Source organism: Pyrgilauda ruficollis, unplaced genomic scaffold, assembly GCF_017590135.1.
Source record: "Pyrgilauda ruficollis isolate IOZ18807 unplaced genomic scaffold, ASM1759013v1 scaffold14, whole genome shotgun sequence".
NCBI classification, from domain to species: domain Eukaryota; kingdom Metazoa; phylum Chordata; class Aves; order Passeriformes; family Passeridae; genus Pyrgilauda; species Pyrgilauda ruficollis.
Window position 1 is genome coordinate 4,321,062 of NW_024512543.1, and position 15,953 is coordinate 4,337,014.

General features: G+C 43.5%; 1 protein-coding gene across 11 annotated transcripts in view; it reads left to right on the forward strand.

Annotated features, from left to right (window-relative positions):
- Nucleotides 1–11,644, forward strand: part of EXD2 (exonuclease 3'-5' domain containing 2) — a 27,973-nt gene extending 16,329 nt beyond the window's left edge. For 9 of the 11 annotated variants that reach the window (XM_041459812.1, XM_041459811.1, XM_041459806.1 and 6 more), the window contains 4 exons: nucleotides 679–1,035; nucleotides 1,787–1,933; nucleotides 5,903–6,037; nucleotides 9,414–11,644. In XM_041459812.1, the coding sequence (XP_041315746.1) occupies nucleotides 679–1,035; nucleotides 1,787–1,933; nucleotides 5,903–6,037; nucleotides 9,414–9,594 (820 nt within the window). In that variant the 3' untranslated portion in view covers nucleotides 9,595–11,644. Of the gene's footprint in view, nucleotides 1–678; nucleotides 1,036–1,786; nucleotides 2,573–3,008; nucleotides 4,758–5,902; nucleotides 6,038–9,413 lie in introns of those variants that run through there. The other 2 variants (XM_041459815.1, XM_041459816.1) reach the window with 2 other exon arrangements.
- Nucleotides 11,645–15,953: the final 4,309 nt, after the last annotated feature.

A 15,953-nucleotide genomic window follows, 5' to 3' on the forward strand; every position in this document is an offset into this window, starting at 1 on the left:
TGAGGTCTGCATCAAGTTTAGCATCCAGAAGCTTGGTTAGTGACCTGAAAGATTGTGCTTGTTCATGTCCTGGATAGGACACTGTTTGAGTGCTCTGCAGTTGTTTGGCTGTGTGAGGCACTGAAGAGACCAACCTTTCCTCTTACAGAGGCAGGAGATATTGATCCTAGGAGAGACCAAAGCATATGGAACATGTATGTGCTGCAGTTTGAGTGGCAGGGGCAGCAGTGTGCTGACACACACTGGGTGGGTGGCATACCCTTCCAAAAAGAGCTGTACTATTCCTTCCACTACTTAATCCTTTATTTTTAAAAGGTTTAGGTGAGCCTAAAGCTCATGAGGTCATAAAGAACAAGATTTTTCTCTTTTTCTTTTTGATTAGTTGAGACGTATACTTCTCATAGCGCATTACTTGATTTTTTTTTCTTTACAGTATGAATCTTTAATTGAAAGTGGTGAATTTTTGTAAAGGAAAATAGAGAAATGCAGAAAATCTGGCAAGAGAACTACAAGTGAAAAGAATAAAAATAATCACTTTCTGTACTACGTGTTGTCCTGGTAATCTTTGCTTACCTGGACTTTTAGTTTTAGCTGACCCTTTCTGGGGCAGGAAGAGGAGGAAGTGGGGAGCAGCAGCTCCAGACAAATGCAGTGAGCTGTCTGTTTTGTCTTCTCTAGGAAGAATGTTGTTCCTCATGAATACAGAAGACACTTCCCCATCCAGATGAAGGACCACAACTCACATGATGTGCTCCTACTCTGCACATCCTGCCATGCCATCTCCAATTACTATGACAACCACCTCAAGCAGCAGCTGGCCCAGGAGTTTGGGGCTCCGATCGGCTCCGAGGAAGGTGTGCGTCTCCTGGAGGACCCTCTGCGCAGGCAAGTGCGCTCGGGAGCGCGCGCCCTGCTGAATGCAGACAGCCTGCCCGACCCCCGCAGGGCAGAGCTGCTGCAAGGCATCAAGGACTTCTATAACACAGACACAGTCACTCCAGAGATGCTCCAGGCAGCAGCTGGCCTGGAAACCAGGTATAGCAAGCCCACGTAGGTTGGATGTAAGGTTTTTGGTTGTTTATATTGCATTTCTTACTGGTTTTGTTTTTGTTTATACCCATCTCCCCTCAACCCACCACTGCTCTCTGAACTGCAGCTTTTGTTTCTTTTCTTCTTTCTCTTCCTCTCACAAGTCTTCTGTTCTTGCTGTCCATCTTCCCCTCCAACATTTTTATACATCTTCTGAAGTACAGGTCAGGAAAAGAGTCTGAAGGATAGTCATATTGGAAGTCTTCTCTTCTTCACTTTCTCAAAGTCTCCCCAAATATCTTTTCTTAATAAGTGTCTCGTCTCTGCTTGAAATGAGTATCTTCTCCTTCTTATGCTCGCTGTTGTTTGCAAAGTGCAGATGTTGTAACACAGAACCCATCCAGGCAGGGAATTCAGTGACAGGCTCAGCAGTCTGAAGGGTCATATAATTCTTGCCTTGAGAAATTTGCAGTCTCTCGAGGAGCTTGTAATGGACCTTAAGAGCTTTGTTCAGTGTTGCTGTAAAGAAGAACGCTTTCTCCGTTCAGAGAAACCAGCTTTACAGCGTAAGTGTGTTCCAGAAAACAGTCTGGCATTGAAGCAAAACTTAAAACTCTCCCTCTTGGTTAGCTTACCCTTTGTCTGTAATTAAACTCTGCAGCTGAAAGTATCTTCAGTGTCTTGCTCTTCACTGGAGACAGATCTGGAGTCTGACAGTGGGCTTGTGTGAAAATAAATTGTGCTTGTGTCCTGGCAGGATCTGCAATGAGAGCTACGTGCCACATGGACTGAAGGTGGTGCAGTGTTGTGCTCAAGGAGGCCTGCGCTCTCTCATGCAGCTGGAAAGACGCTGGAGGCAGCATTTCTTGGACAGCATGAAGCCCAAACACCTCCCAGAGCAATGGTCAGTGGACCATAACCATGTGAAGTTGATCCAAAAATATGGGGAGGATCTTCAGATCAAGCTGTCATGATACTAACTTCCTGGACTCCTGGACAGTGTCTGATGGACATGTGTAACTGAAGATGGAAAGACTGTTTTTATTTCTATGTCTCCACTAACACCTGGGGCCTGGGTTTGCAAAAAGGCAGCAGTAGATCTGCCAGATTTGCCAGTTAAAGTTTAATTTGGCAGTTTATAGAATTAAATCCATTGACTTGAACTTTCAGGTAGTTTGAAAGTTTAATCCTAGTCTGTCACTTACTAGTTCAGGGCAAGAGTGATTGATGATAAGGGAGCTGGTCTTCTCAGAGTGACTATGAAGAATCGTTTTCTTGCTCCCAGGATGTCTGATGCCTCCAGACCATCTCTTATAATAAAGTGAGTTCAGAGAAAGGCAACAAAAGCACAATAGATAAAAGTTTTTAGATTTTTCTGACATAAATTTGTGCCCTTGGCTTTACCTTTAGGCCAGCAGTAGCAGGGAGGTCATTCTTCCCCTGTACTCAGCACTGGTGAGGCTGCACCTTGAGTGCTGCGTCCAATTCTGGCCCCTCAGTTTGGGAAGGACCTTGAGACGCTGGAGCGCATCCAGAGGAGGCAACGAGGCTGGTGAGGGGCTGGGGACACAAGCCCTGTGAGGAACCACTGAGGGAGCTGGGGGTGTTTAGCCTGGAGAAAAGGAGACTCAGAGGTGACCTTACAACTTCTCTGCAACTCCCTGAAAGGTGGTTGTAGTCTGGTGGGGGTTGGTCTCTTTCTCCAGGCAGCAACCAACAGAACAAGAGGTCACAGTCCTAAGCTGTGCCAAGGGAAATGTAGGTTGGATATAGGGAAAAAGTTTTTTACAGAAATGGTGATAAAGTATTGGAATAGTTTGCCTGGGGTGGTGGTGGAGTCACCATCCCTGGATATGTTTAAAAAAAGATGGATGTGGCACTCAGTGCCATGGTGTAGTTGAGGTGTTAGGGCTGGGTTGGACATGATGATCTTGAAGGTCTCAGTGAGGGTCTTGATAAAAATCTTTCTTTGTTTTCAGTGCAGTTGTATTCATAAGAGTTCTTTCTAAAGAAGACCCCTTGCCACAGAGAGAGATTCCTTATATGGAAGAAGGAAAGAAACCTTATTTTTTTGAAGATTCTGAGCTGTCCCAGCATTGCAGATAGGCCTCAGCAAGTTTCCTGGTGGCAGGTGCCTGATGAGAAGTGACACTGGCAGTATGGAAATACCCATGTCAAGTCTGTGGTTAAACAGCTTCCATTAACACAGAGTTTATAAAAAATGTTTTTCCTAATTCTGCTTGTTTGTCGCAAGTGTGCTCACACGTGCAGAGCTGTTACAGATATGGAGTGGCATAACTCCTGTGACTGGAGTGTTGGAATGGAAGGATGCAGGCCCTTTGGGAAGAACAGGCACTGCAGGCAAGGAGGAGGTGTCACCTTCTGTGTCAATGATTGGTTGGAGTGCACGGAGCTCCATCTGGAGCGCATGGAGCTCAGCCTAGGGATGGAGGAGGAGTCCATCAAGAGCTTATGGGTCAGGATTAAAGGGAGGGCAGGGACAGGTGACAGAGGGGATCTGCTACAGGTAACCCAGCCAGGAAGACTGAGTGGATGAAGCCCTCTATAGATTCGAGCAACCTTGTGTTCACAAGGCCTTGTCTTCATGGGGGACTTCAGCCAGCTCATACCTGTTGGAGAGGCAGCACAGCAGGGCATAAGCAATTCAGAAGGTTCCTGGAATGCGTTGATTACTTTTCCAGAAAGCCAACTGCATCATGGGCTGCATCAAAAGAGGCACGACCAGCAGGTCAAGGGAGGTGATTCTTCCCCTCTGTTCTGCTCTTGTGAGACCACCTAGAGTACTATGTCCAGCTCTGTGGCCCCCAACATAATAGAGCAAGTCTAGAGGAGGACTACAAAGATTATCAGACGGCTGGAGCACCTCTCTTATGACTTTTTACAAGAGTGTGTAGTGATAGAACAAGGGTTAATGGCTTTAAACTGGAAGAAGCTAGGTTTAAATTAGGTATTGGGAAGAACTTCTTTACTGTGAGGGTGGTGAGGCACTGGAACAGCTTGCCAGAGAAGCTGTGTATGCCTCATCTCTGCAAGTGTTCAAAGCCAGGTTGGATGGAGCTATGAACAGCCTGGTCTAGTGGAAGGTGTCCCAGTCCATGGCAGGGATGTTGGAACTGCATGTTCTTTAGAGGCCCTTCCAACCCAAACCATTCAGTGATTCTTTGAATAGCACTTGGTGAGTACCTTTTCAAATCAGACTGAAATAAGGACAGGTCTTAAAAGGGATGAGAGGAAACAATTTAAATTTGAGAAGCTTTTAAGAGATCTGACCACACATGGCAAAAAATGGAAAATCTGATCTTCTGTACCTGGATTTGACATGTGTGGTGGTGAGCAGGTTATACTCTCTTCATACCTGTTTCTCTGTCTCTAGAATGGGACTAATAATACTTAACTATCTCACAAGGATGTTGTGAGGCTTAATTAATTCAAGTTTTTGTAAAATGCTTTGAAAATATAAGCTAGTGTGTGCTAATTATTGTTGTTTTTTAAGATGTGCTGCTGTCTAACTTACTTAAATATTCACGTTTTTTGTCTGGTGCTAGACCTTAGTTAAAGATAACTTTTTAAAAATACACACTCCTTTCTGTACAATCCCTTTTGATGATTTTGATTGCATGAGATGAGTGTGCTTCTACTGAATGATGAAGCTATGCTCAACTTTTATGCGACTCTGTAAAGAAGTTTCAGTAAAACCCTTATCTTCACACTGCTGTGTATAGTGCAGTTGACCCACATTTTTTTATAGCATTTGGGCAGAATCCTGGACCTGCTGTGATTGTGGCTGAAACTGGCCCTTATCAGATAATTCAAGAAATTTCACAGGCCAGGGGTAAAAACCCTGATTGTAGCAGAGACTGTTTGAGATAAGTAGGAGCCATGGAGAGAAATGGTACATTAATGCCATCCCAGAGGAGCTGCAATAGCAGCATGAGGAATCAAAGATTCATGATAAATACTATTTATCACAGAGCTGCAAATGAGATAATTTTCATTATAAGGGCAATTTTTTTCCCTGTACCACTGGCAAGTCTTAACGAAAAAATCATTTAGCCAAATGTGATATGTCTCTGTGCTCATTCACACAGCTGATTATAATCCCAGCATGACCTTCCTGCCTACAGCAGCAGTTTGGATATAACTTTTTCTCTCCAAAGCATTTTGAGCATGTGTTCAGATAGTGCTATATCCTGTCTCCATCTGATCGAGGTGTTGAGAGCTCTCTGCGTGACTCAGAAACTCCTTTTCTGTCATCAGGAGTACAAGGTGTCCATTTCACCTCTTTGTTCTGCTTTGTTTTTTCTCCCTTTGTTCTGATATAGGAACTCCTGATCAAACTCTTAAATGGAACCGATTGGCTGATCACAGGGTCAGGTCTTTTCTGTTTGTGAGACAAGAAAGTAATGTGGAGACAAGAACTGGACTGCACATCCTCTATTTTTGTGGAGCCAGTGGTATCATTGAAGAGGATTTTTTCTAAATCACTTGTTCAGAAATAGAAACTAGCAAGGAGAACTTCCTTCACAAATATTTTCTAAACTAAGATTCTTTGTTGTTTGTAAGATATCCTTAACCTGCATAATTTTAATTCAATCTGAAAGAAGAGGGGAAGCAATATATTTATTATGCAGAAATAGATTTGCTTTATTTTATTATGATTTTAAATTTTCTACTAGTCTATAGATAAAACTTCTTTGTATGTCTCCGTTGCTAATTGTTACATTCCATAAAAATTTACTCTTTTACCAGACTTACCACTTTTGAAGTTCTCTTGTTCCTTTCTTGCATGCTTGCTTTTTCTCTTCTTTCCTTGTGTCTTACCCAGTCCTTACAGGTCCATTGTTCCTTACAGTAACACCTGGACCTCACTCTCCGAGTTTCCCTTTCCAGTGCCTTCCCTGATTTGTGTGTCAGAGATCAGCTGTGGAAGAGCCCATGCTGGCACCAATCCTGTACTTCTAAGCAATGGGATAATGAGCTTGCTCAGGTATGTTTGAACAGTGGATTCAGGTGCTGTCCTTGGCCTGGTCATTTTGGTCAGTCATGGCTACAGATCTACATTTGTTCAAATGAAATCTTAGATTTTCCTCAGCCTGAGCATTCATCTAGGTTGTCCAAGTATTTTATCTTAACTGGGACAGTCCTGCACTTAACCACACTCATCCATTTTATCTGTGCAGGGGGAGAATTGGCAATGCTCTCTGTATGGGCTGGCTTTCACAACATCGGGTTTTTCTTTCTGTTGCTTGTCACTTCACATTGTTAAGATTGTCCAAAGTATGCTGCCAGAGATGGGGGAGAGAAATTTTCCCTTTTACCTGGTGCTTGGTGCCACCTGCCTCAAACTGGTTCTTGCAGGTTAGTGGGGAGCACACCACATCTGCTGAGATCCCCAAACCTGTCTTGGCTTTTGAATTCCCTGCAGAACTTGCTTCCATCCTTTTCGTTTCATATGTTCTGCGCATGTGAAACAGATGTTCTTCTGTAAGAATACGACTGCGTACGAATTTCCGGAGACATGCCTCAGGAGTGGGAGAAGCAATGCCCTTGAAGCCCTTCCTCTGTGGGCTACAAACTGATTTCTGTCTTTCTAAACTCTACAGTTTGTGTTTTTTCTTTATTTTTTCAGTCACTTAGACATTATTTACCAGCTGGGCAGCATTGTCTGTTGGAGGTGCAGTAGGTGTTGCTCTTTTGAGCAGACCATACATGACATGTTAATTATGCTGCTGACGGTCTTGGCATTTGGAGTGCCTTGGTTTTCCTCCTTTGACAGTTGCTAAAGGTCCCAGCTGTCACATCTGTGACTGACAGGACAGAAGACAACATATCCCTGTGGGCTTGCATTCTCTCTTTGGTATTCAGTAATGGCAGGCATGGGAAGCTCTCTTCCTGTTGCATTTCTATTGCTCTGGCTCCTTAGGGAGTATCAGATCTCTGCACTGTCTGTAACATGGTTTTGGTGGGAGTTTTTCCATGAAGGCAATGTGGTTGCCTTGAGAAGCACCTCACTGCCTTGGCCCCATGCCTGAATGTCTTGGAGGAACTAGATCTTTTCACATTCAAAGGGAGCCTCTGTAACAAGGAGTCACCTGCCTGTCTGCAATGTTCTGTATGGGTTTAGAGGCACCTCTAGGCTGAACCAGAAAGTCAATTCTCATCACCTCTCCTTGATCTCCTTTTGAGCCCCCACAGTTGTCCAGACCTGTAAGATCTTCATTCCCACAGGCTGCCATCCCCTTTGATGTTCTTTGGGAGTAGGGGCCATTACAAAGAACTTTCTTCTCCTTAGTGCCATACTGTTGGTATAAGGACTTTTCCTCACCCTGAGGGGTACATTGTTCTGGAGAAAGACAGAGGCAGTTTGAGCTAAATGCAAAGAAGATAGATCCAGCTTTCCCTGGGACTTATTAAAGGAGCCACAGTGAGCCCTCTTGTATTAGCCCTCTTGTATTAGCATCAAGGGGATTTTGTTCAAGGCTTTTACAGGTAAAGAGGGTAATGCAAGTGAACCAACATGGTTAAGCTTAATAGAGGGAGAAAAGAAAACCCAAAAGCCAAATAAACATACATGGAACATAATTTCTCTTAATCAAAACATATTCCTCTATCACTGTGAATTCTACCATGAAGAGCAGGCAGCTCTGGCAAGGATTTTCTGTGCCAAGGTTACTGCTGCATCCTCTCTTGCCACTTAACTGTAATGGAACTTGCTTCTATCTTGAATTAGCCAATGTGATGCTACCTGGGGTCTCAGTGGTGTTGGTCGCCAGGAAACAAAGCAAAACCATCTTTCTCTTATTACTTTCCTTTGCAAGCTATTGGATAAGTTCAGCTTTGAGACAGGAGGGAGTAAGGAGAACAGAAAAAAAAAATAGGATGGAGGCTTTTACTGTAAAATAGAGATGTTGTCTTCAGATAACAAGAAGCCATTTCCTTGTGCAGGAAAAATTTTGGCTTCATCTATAGATGATAGGAAATACAGCTTCTATCTTTCTTTACTTAAAAAAAGTGAAAGATTGTGCAAAAAAGAAGGAAAAAAGGAGAAGGCATTTATATATCTCGGTACAAATGTGACAAGCCTGTGAAAAGGGTACTAGGTAGCTGTCAGAAATGCAGGCTTAAAAGAAAAACTGCCTGTCCAAACTCCCTTCACAAAAAACCCTGCTGCTCTAAGAAGCTGCTTCACATTGTATCATTCTCTGTGGGGATCTGAAATGTATCTGTTTCACAGTGATTAACAGCAAGTCCTCTGCAATTGATTGTTCTTTGAAAAATGTCAGACAGTACTTTGCATTAGCTGAGATCTGCCAGTTGCTTTTCCTTTTTCCTCTGTGCCATGACTCTGTCCAGGACTTCTAGCTGTAAATAAAAGCAGAGAGACTGTCTGACTGCTGGGGCGTGTGAAAATATGAGTGGGACTCCTTTTCAGTGTGCTATGAATAAAAAAATCATTATCCCTACTTATCTAGCAAGGGCTGTGGAGAGTTCAAATATGAGCTGTAAGCATGTGTATATAGTTTTATGTCATATTTTTGCTATTTAGATAATGTTTTCCATATGTTTTAAAAGCTTTATGCTATCTCCTGTCCCCCTCTGGTTGTCCTGTGATATATGAGTAGCAAGACTAGTGTTGTTCAGCTGCATGTCTCAAAGCACTGTGCTGATGTTTTAAAGACCAGCTCCATTTTACAGATATTTTCTCCACACTAGAAGTAGAGCCGGTCCAAGCAGTAAAACTGGAACTTAAGAAATCCTTACAGAGCTCTGGAAAACATTAGACTAGACTGCCTGTCTCTTGACAAAGTGTTTACGGGGGAGAAAACTGCCTTTGAGTGCATCTTCTGTGCACCTTAGGTGATGGTGAATGTTAGATCCTCAAGAATACCCAAATACCCCTTTTTTCCCTGCCTTGCAGATGGGCATTGGGACTCTTAATGTCACTAGGTTCTGGCCACATTGGCTCCATGCCCCAGTTATGCTCTGCTGCTTTCAAGGTTTCCAGTGTATAGTGAAATATTGGAGTGTGTAAGGCCTGCTCCAATTTTGGATAAAGAAGGCAGGAGGTGAGGTAAATACAAGTAGATAAACACAAGAGCTAAAAAAGGTGGGTTATCTGTATTTCACTCAATTGGAGTAATCACCAATTAAAACCAGAAAGACTTCCTGCTAGCCACCAACATTTTGCTGGATGTGTTTCACTGCCAGCTGTGTCCAGTCAGTGAGTTCACAGCAAAAGCTTATTCTCATGGTGGGCTGTAGTAGGGGACAAGGAAGAGAAATAGCCATAGCTAGTGGGTTGGCACTCAGCTACTAACCTTGATTGTTTCTTGGCCTGCCTTGCCCTAACCTGGAAGGGAAAGGAGCAGAGGGAAGCCTGAATGGGTTCTTGCCCTCATCACTGCCTCTTTTGCTGAAAACTCATCACTCTGGAAGGTGAGTTCAGTGCTCTGCAGGGAACATCAGTGTGGAAATGAGCAAAGTCTTGAAGAACTGAGTTTGTCTTTTTTAGGGGAAACAATGGAGGGACAAAGAGGTAAATAAGAAACATGTTGTGCTGAAGCGGAGGGGAATTTTTGTGGTGTGCTTTCTAGTCTAGCTAGGACAGGAGGTTAGGGACTTAAATGTCAGCAAAGGAGATTTGTGCTAGTCATGAAGAAAAGCTTCCTTACAGTATGCACTGCTTCACAACGCAGGTCACATTGCTTTCTTAGCAGCACACTGACTGGCTCCCCAGCTGCAAACCATCTGTGCTGCCCACTGACAGACCCAGAGGTGATAAAAACTAAAATATTTTTGCTAACTCTGTGTATGGATGTCCTGCTCCCCTACGTGCTATGTGCCCTTCAGTCATCCGCTGCCAAGACAGACATGCGGAGCTTCTCTCTGAACTACTTTAATTAATATGTCCCTGCTCTGTATTTTTATAGCTCTTAAAAAGTAGCTGTGAATGGTATCTTGTATCAGAGGGAGGTTTTATATCACTGCTGTGAAGCTTGCCATGGCTACTGCTGTGGAGGTGACCTTGGCACGTGTTCCCTCCCTTTCGCTCCTCACACTATGTGTTAACACCACACTTGGCACTTCCAGTCAAACGCTTCAAAAAAGGACACAGAAGCCAAATGAGGATTTATTTTTTTTAATGCAACTTAGTAGCTGCTTCCTTGAGAAAAATTACAAAAACAGACCTCCAGACCTAAATGAACTTCCTCTTCCCAAGTATGTGCTCATTTTTTTAAAATCTCAGAACTTCACTTAGGGGAGACAATGGAGTCAGTAACCTCACCAGCCTTTTTTTTTCTATAAAATTCCTGAGTGTTTGCTGGGGAGATTTCACAACCACCCCCACCCCATGAAGTTAAATGGAACTGCTGTACAAAGAAACAAGTTGAACTGGAATCAAGATGGGAAATATATGCCAGTAAAACCAGAATGATTTTCTCACTTGCATCCTGAACAAAGATGAAGGGGAAAGCCTGAAAAATACAATCAATTTGAAGGGAATTCCAAAAGCCAAGGGGTGTGTTAGGCACACTACAGGAAAAGTATCCCATGTGATCCAGGAGGGCAAGGATAGATGTAGGAATTGCTGTGCTGGACTGAACCCAAAGTCTAGTTAGTTCAAGACAGTTTCACTGACCTTACTAGTCAGTAGTGTGAGCTTAGTTTTCCACAGATAGTTTGTTTTTCACACTTCATGTTTGCAGGGTGAAAACTGACTGATAGTTCCTGTGGTAGTTTGAGGACAGCTAGGCAGAATTTTTTTAACAAGTCACCAAGACATGAGGCAGTCCCTGCTTTGCTGGGGCTGAGCTGTATGGCCAGCGGGATTTAATTTCACCTTCCCCTCTCTAAATACCCAGTAGTGAGTAGACTCTCAATGAGTTGCCTGTCTGAAAAATGTCAGCTAAAGTGACTGCACTGTTTCTGCCAAGACAAATTCCCAATCTGCATTTAGGGTTTGATGAGGGAGGAGAAAGTCCCTGATGATACAATACTGCTTCAGTTTGCTTCAGAAAGGCTCCTGCACAGAGGATCCGTCGGTGAGTTAACAGAGCGTTTTACAGGGAAGAACTTCAAAGTCTTCACTGCGAACTTTGAAGTATTCTATGCTCTAGCTGACACTTTGTTTCTTTTAAGGATGGGCGGATGCAGAGAGTATTAGTAAATGTACGGTCTGTGGATGAAATGATGGTGTTCAGGCAGATTTGGTGGTAACAAGCTATTCTGCATGTTTTAATCCCAAAGATTCAGTGCTCGAGGTGTGTTGATTTGATAAGGAAGAGAGGGGCTTCTCCACCCTCCCTCCTGTATTTGTCAGTGAATTGTGGTGATAGTGACATAAAAAGATGTTGGGGAACATTGTCAGAAACCCATAGCCAGACTTCCCAATTTCAGTGTGTGGCAGAGGAGTAGAAACTCATTCTCTGTGTGCTAAACTCACTGCTCTGCAGATTTGACATGAAGGAGACAAAAAAGGCATTAGATCTGCTTTTGTGGTCCTTATTGCCCCTGCTGAAACTGCCTGCCTATCTGTGGAAGGAGCTAACAGTGGGCCTGTTAGCTGAAGGAGCAAGAAGCAAAGAAGTAGCTGATAAGGAGCTGTCTTCAAGGCTGTAACCAAGGAGACCAAGAGAAGTGAGGAACAGAAGAAAGAAGAGAACTTTGCAGCTGGATGGAGTATTTTTAGAAAGTTAGTTAAGTCACTGTAACTTTTCACCAATGGTTATGTTGATTTATTGTGGCCAATAGTTAAGGTAGAAGAAGTATAAACTATCACAGAGTGTATAAAAAGTCAGACATATTTCGTATTAAACAGTTGCCAAATGAGACTGCTTCTAGTCTCTTCGTTGTGTCGTGACCGCCCCAACAACGACACCTATCAACAGCAGCACTGTGTGAATGAGACATTTGCAAGGTAGTTGGATGATAAGCCAGCTGGGGAGATGGACATTAGTGGCAAGGAGACAGATGAACAGGTACCATTTGTTCAGGCTTGAGGAAATCCTGGCTGTGTCTTCAGCAGTGAAGTACTGAATGTCAATGGTCTTCACTGGCTATGGCCTGTTAATGCTCACTGAGATGCATCAAGGGACCTATTTTCTGAGCCAGTACAGACCATCTGGAGAGGACCCTCTGGATGCATCTGTCTCTGCCATGATAGCCAGAAATTCAGACCTTGCTTGCATAGCGTTATTATTTTGATTGGAGGTGTACTTCTGGATGGTATTTTTGTTTATCTAACTGAAATGTGACCTGATGCTGTCAAGGGGGGTGCAAAGGCCTGTTATGTGTTTATAGCTCATTCCCCTGGCGATGTCATGCTATAAACACATTGAATCCAGCAGCTGGGTCCATCCTGAGGAAGCTGCACTGGTTTAATGCTATCAGTATACTAAAGCAGTATTACTTTTGTATCGACAAGCTCCTCTCTCTATTAACAGTGAATAGCAGTAGTAAGTAAATTACATTTTTCTGACAAAAGAGGATAAAAGGCATTACATCTGTGTGTCTCCACCTCAGGCTCCGGGCTATGTGCATTTATGCACTGCTGGCAGCCTGGATTCCTGCTGAGACACAGCAGCCTGGTACAAAGGAACCTGCTAGGGAATTGGGCACTGGAGTGTCACTGAACTGAGGTGGAAGGTTGTCACATCACCAGGGGTCAGCAGGAGCAGAGGAGTAAGAGGCAGTAGCAGGGAATGGACATCTTGACTTCCATCACTGCAGACCTCAAAATTTCAGCTGTTGCTCCTGTTCCCTGTTAATTCCATATCAAGGAGGCCCAAAACACACACAATGAATGTAGGAAATGTACATTTCCTCCTTCAGGAAGCTCCCATGGGGAAGGCTGTTCTTGTCATTTCTAAAACCTCAAGTTCTTGGAAAGGGGTGCTGCCTCAGTAGCTGAGCTCATACTTCAGCAGGTGGGGTGGTGGTAGGGCATTGCACCTCAAGTGCAGCACAGCTGGTAACAGGCCTGGAAAAAATGATTCCCAAATGCAGCGGAATATTTAGGGGCTGGGGAGGAGAAATAGAGTGAGATTGGGACATTTTGAGGAGACCAAGCTGCTGAACAGAATTTTTGGAGCCACAGCTGATCAGTCTTCAGAGACAGGAGGAAAATTCTTTCCTTAAGGTGTGCCTCTTGTGCTCCACTTCATCATTTCTGACCTCTCTTGCATCCATAAACTATATTCTGAATCTTGCTCAAAGCTGTGAAATCTTGACTTCAATAAATCTCCATCAAAAGCATGATGCATGGGCTGAGGTCGAGAAATTACAAATTCAGCAGAGGTATAAAATTAAAAGTACCATCAAACCCTTCTAAATCTCAATGCACTGGCTATAGCTCATTTATTGACTTCTGCTCAGTCTGGGGGCAAAAAATGAATATGCACAGTCTGCCTCAGTTCAGTTCATGAAAGACAGTGCTAGGTCACTGATATCAATGTTTTATTAGTGAAAGGACTGCATATGAGCCAGAAATTAATTACAGGTTTTGTTATTTATACTGTAGTGGCTGCTGGTCTAACTATGGATGGAAATTTGGGTGAGCCCCAGCTCATGATGAATGGACGATGACCTAATAGTCTGATGTCATCACAAATCATTTCTGTTGCAGATGATTTAAAACAACTTCAGATTTAGATGTATATGGTGCTAGTTGTATCCCAGACAGCAGGTGGTCTGTCATTATTTTTCTTCTTCCATGGGACCCCAGATTCACCAAGTTTTTGTAAGGCACTTTATTCTGGTTTTTCTGCAGTAAGAGCAATCCACTTTCTGTTCTCCCTCTTCTTCCTTACCATACAACTAACATTTATTTGCTTTTGTAACTGGGCTCCTTCCTCTTTACAGCAGACTTGTTCTGAAGCAGCCAATGCAGTACTGAGTGTGCCTGGGAGAGGAACAGCCTCCTAGATTTTCCTTGCAAGCTACAGGACATCTGACTGAGGAATTCCTAGTTTTCTCCAAAATCACTCCTCTGGTGAGCAGTGTCTTTTTGCACCTCCCTCTGGGACTCTGTGAGGCTGGACTTTAATTTCCAGATCCAACTGATATTTTTCATTGTGATTCCCATTTGACATTCTCAGCTTTACTGGTTCAGACCTTTGATTTCCCACTTCCTTGCATCACAGAGGGCCTTCAACTGTGATATGTAAGTTTTCTATCTAAGGCTGGTTTTCTGCTAGCAAGCAGAAAACACATCTGTTCCTTCACTGTTGATCGCACTCTCAATTGGGTTATTCTAAGTTTTTTTGGTTTTTTTTTTTATGAAGACTATGAGGAAGGATAAGGCAGGCAGAGGGAGATGGAAAGATGTGGAGCATGTGTTTCTCCCTGCTAAGGGAGGTTGCAGAAGTTCCTGAGGGCTGGAAAGGTATCAAAGCAAACTCATCCTTCAGAGTTTGTTGGGGGCCAAACGTCCCTGTGAACCACATCTGTCCTGTTGAGCTCCTCCCTGTACATGATGATAAAGAGAACTAGTGCCTCCTTCCTTGTGTCTGCTGGGGCTCCCAAGTAGAGAACAGCTGCCTCCCATCTCTGGAGACACAGGTGCAGGGGCTGATGCTGCCCAGCTGAGGCAGGAACACGGTGTATAAGAGAGCCCATGAAGTGCTGTGATGGTGGAGTCTGAGCTTGCTCTGTGCTGGAGTTCAGACAAAGCCTGCCTGGCTGAGCTGGCTGCTTGGAGCAGAAACAAAGCCAGGCAGTGAAGCAGGAAAGACCAGTATGACATGTATGCATGGCAGCATAACTGTTGGCAGGCTGAGACTGCATGTCCTGTGCATGGGAATTTAAAACTTGGACCTATTGATATGGTTATTTTTGTCTGTATAGATTTTACTGCAGTAAAATAACCATTAAGTGTACTTCAGTATGCCATTAAGCAATATGGTTATAATTGTTGCACAGAGCCTTTTTCATCCTCTGTCTGTGGGGAAAGATATGCTGCAGTGGCCAAATTTGTAAAGGAATTAGTTATTTGTTTACTAGATATGGCACATTTCTTGGATCTTGCTGTGACCTTCAAACAGAAATGGTTAGGCTTGCAATGGCCCTTAAATCCTGTGGGAGATATTTTCCTTGTCTTCAGCCAGCACCAGAGAAAGTGGTATCTGCTGCAAACTTGAGTTAGACTTGAAGTAAATCTAAGGGTGTGGAACACATGCATGCCTGTATTTGCATGTCAGGAGGTATCTCTGCATCTGAAAATGCTGCAGGGATGTGCTGAGGGTCTCTGCAGACATGCAAGTGTTCATTCAAATCAGAGTACCACTTCCATTCACAGTGGCTTAAGCATTTTCTGCCATTTCTCACTCGTTTTTCTGGCTGCTGTGCTCCACAGTGACAGCTCTTCATTGCCAAACCATGCATTCAGGTACTGAAGATAATTACAAGGAAAAATTAGGGGTAATTTTTTAGAGAGTAAAATTTTTTACTTCATAATTCCCATCCCTTCTATGCCAAAATGGTGGAGGCCATTTTGTTCAGCACATCTAAGGCATTTACCTTTAGGGGGGGATAAAAATATTTGTCCTAAAATGTGAATATTTAAACAAGTATTTTCTAAAGTCAGGAAAAAGACAGCAGCTCCATTTCTGCATGAGCTTCAAAAGAATTTAGCAGCATACTTGTGGAAGCTTAGCAATACCTGGATTGCTGTTTATAGAGAGAAATGCTGCAAGGCTCAGACTGTGTACCTTATTCTTTAACCAGAAGTGGTGTCACACTGTCTGTGTGCTGCCCTGTGAGGCCTTCCAGATTGACGTAGCTGCTTGCTGGCCTGATGCAGGTCAGCATTCTTAATGGTTGCAATTCCACCACAGCTGTCATTTCAATAAATACTCTTGCCATCCTTGATGTCTGCTTCACCCACCTTCCTGGAAGTAAAGATG